This window comes from Argiope bruennichi, chromosome 5 (genome assembly GCF_947563725.1).
Source record: "Argiope bruennichi chromosome 5, qqArgBrue1.1, whole genome shotgun sequence".
In the NCBI taxonomy this organism is placed as follows: Eukaryota; Metazoa; Arthropoda; class Arachnida; order Araneae; family Araneidae; genus Argiope; species Argiope bruennichi.
The window spans coordinates 34,165,572-34,168,615 of NC_079155.1; the positions used below are offsets into that span (position 1 = coordinate 34,165,572).

The 3,044-nt window shown below is 30.2% G+C and overlaps 1 protein-coding gene across 1 annotated transcript; it reads right to left on the reverse strand.

Annotated features, from left to right (window-relative positions):
- Nucleotides 1-2,159: 2,159 nt before the first annotated feature.
- On the reverse strand, nt 2,160-2,615 carry LOC129968237 (histidine-rich protein PFHRP-II-like). Its single transcript, XM_056082091.1, has one exon. It carries the CDS (start codon nt 2,613-2,615, stop codon nt 2,160-2,162), a length of 456 nt encoding a protein of 151 aa, XP_055938066.1.
- Nucleotides 2,616-3,044: the final 429 nt, after the last annotated feature.

Genomic DNA, 3,044 nt, shown 5'->3' on the forward strand with positions numbered 1-3,044 from the left:
GAGAGGATTTTGATCCATCAGTGTATATCGGTATGTAAGTTGAAAGTTGATGAAGATGAAAATTAAATAACTGCTGGAAAACTACAGAAGGTTGAGGAAACCTCTGATTAAGTATCTTCTATGGCTAAATTAAAAGCAATATTTCTGATTATTGTCCATGAAAAAGTCGCCAATTTGGCACATTGCTACCAGATTAGCAGTATTTTCATTACGACATTTGGCGGTATATTATCAAATTTGAGATTAATTTGCAAAAGCATGACGATACTGGTTGTCGTTAAAATTGAGTTTTTACTTATGTATTAGATGTCGATTGAGCATATATCAAGCTGTGGAAATGTCGCATCAGATGTTTTGATTTAGATGTAGATGATCAAGTGTCAGTAAGATTAAAGAGATTTGAAATGAATCCCTAACATGTGGTTAATAGCATCAGAAAATCGAATTTCTGTTTTTAGATTCATTTTTCCTGACTGAATCCAAAATATGATGCAAAACTACTCTTGTAAAAACAAAATCCGGTACCAAATTTTATATATATAATTCAGTGCGTCTTACCGCATTTGCATGTTTTTAAAACTGCAGTCTGACAGACGGTTAATGCTTTATTTGGATTAACAATTTGAGCAGTGTTAAGTATATGAACCGAATTGTATCCATCTAGCTCTCTTCGTTTTAACTTATATTCGAACTACCGGACAGACAGACTTCCTCTGAACGGATTTCGCTTAACATTTTATAGAAATCTAGGTATTTGGTGTAAATACGGTATACCAAATTTCATTCGTCTCATTCAAGCCTGAGTTATCTTTGGCACAGGCAGATAAACTTTTTCCAAAAATGTGATTTATTTTAACTCATGAAGGTCTAAAACGCGGAAATTTATTATAAGACGAAAATTACTTTTTTCAATTACTTTCGTCAAGACAAAAATTACTTTTCATAAAAATATAATTTTTTTTTAGTTTCATTTTTTGAAAATAAATTTTATCATATCAATTTGTGGTAAAAAGCATCTATAAAACTTAAAGGTTAAAATATAAAAGAACGCATACACCGTGCATTACTTGAATAATTTAATCTTTTATTACTAATAAAATATTTCAATTGGCTCATATCGTTTATATTTTCTACTAACAAATACAATATCCATATTGAATTTAATTTATTTATATCTTCCAGGACAACGGAAAGTTATAGGACATAAACACATACAAAACAAAAATGTAATTTTTTTTCAATTCCTTTTTTTTTTTTTTTTTGCGTTATCAAAACTGAGTATTTGAGCAAATGCAGTTTCAATTTCATTTTCTGGTATACTCTTTTTTTAGTCAATATAAATCAGGAAATTTGCTCTAAAGAAAGTGGGCTAAAATTTATATTCACTATAAATATCCCTATAAAACATGCATTTTAGGACAGTTATAAATTTTCTTTCCAGAGAAGACTTCTTTTAAATCGATAAATTCTTCTCAAGTTCTATCATAAAATCACGTTAATCTACTGAAAAATAAATTTATTTCCCTCGCATCCCATAAACTGGATACTTTTATATTGTATCGTTCATAAATCTCCTGCAAAAAATGGAGTCCTTTTTGACGGAATTGTAATTTTATTCCCAATAATACCCCACACAATTTACTCACCTAAAATTTTTACAGCAACAGATGGCTTCATAAAAGAATAAGAATTTTCTTTTACCAGAAAGATATATCTATTTTCTTTTAACTATATATAAAGTATTATGGTTAAAAAATTGTTATACTCATTTTTTAGACATTATATTCATAAGCCACCAGAAAACGAAGTGAAAATCGCTATTTAATCGTTTCCTGGAGAGATTAGAGTTGCGGTTCCAGAAGTTCTTTTTTCCCCTGTGCTCTAAGAGAGAAAGTGGTATAGCAATGCCATTTCATTTGAGTGCCTTAATCTGTGGGATCTGTTATAAGTCATTAGACAATTTTATACTCCTATTTCATTCTATCATCAAGAGAATGACGAATATATTCATATGATCATCGAGAGTATGATGAGGCATCATTTGTAATATTATCATCCCGAGTATGATGAATATCATCCATAATATAATCGTCCATATTATGATGAATATCCTCCATAATCATCCATATTATGATGAATATCCTCCATAATCATCCAGATTATGATGAATATCCTCCATAATCCCGAGTATGATGAATATCACCCGTAATATAAACATCCAGAGTATGATGAATATCACCCCTAATATAATCATCCAGAGTATGGTAAATATCACCCGTAATATAATCATCCAGAGAATGATGAATATCACCCGTAATATAATCATCAAGAGTATAATGAATGTCACCCATAATATAATCATCCAGAGAATGATCAATATTATCCATAATATGATCATTCAAAGTATTATGAGCATAATTCATAATATGAATATTCAGTGAACGATGACTATAGTCCATAGAATTATCATCCATTACATAATGGTTTTCAATCAAAATATGATCTATTGTCTGATGAAATATATGGTCATTAGTGGCATGATGACTAATACGACCATCCATGACATCATAAGTATAAAAAAGTTCCAGGTGTGCCTTATTGTTGACGGAGAGCATTTTTTTCACATTGAAAATGAAAATATTTACAGACAACTAATTGCTCTATTTCATTTCGAACGTGTTTCTGTCGAGAGCATATTGGAAACCGTGACCAAACAAATGCGCGTGTTACATATATTGCTGTTAGCATTACTGAATATTATCTTAGAATTATCGAACAAAATCGGAGACGCTGTGCAAATTTTGTGATTGAATTTTTCCGTGTCTTCTACCATTTTGGAGATAGTGACGCTAACTCCGTTTTTTGCCAACAGTGGCACCGTAACTGTTCTTACCATGTAGCAGAACTATACTTAAATACTGTTTGTAACAATTATCATCCCCTTTCTCAAATTAATGAAGGTTAGTAGGATTTTACTGCACACCCTGTATATATATATATATATATATAATATAATAGGATAGGATAATATTATATATGAAACT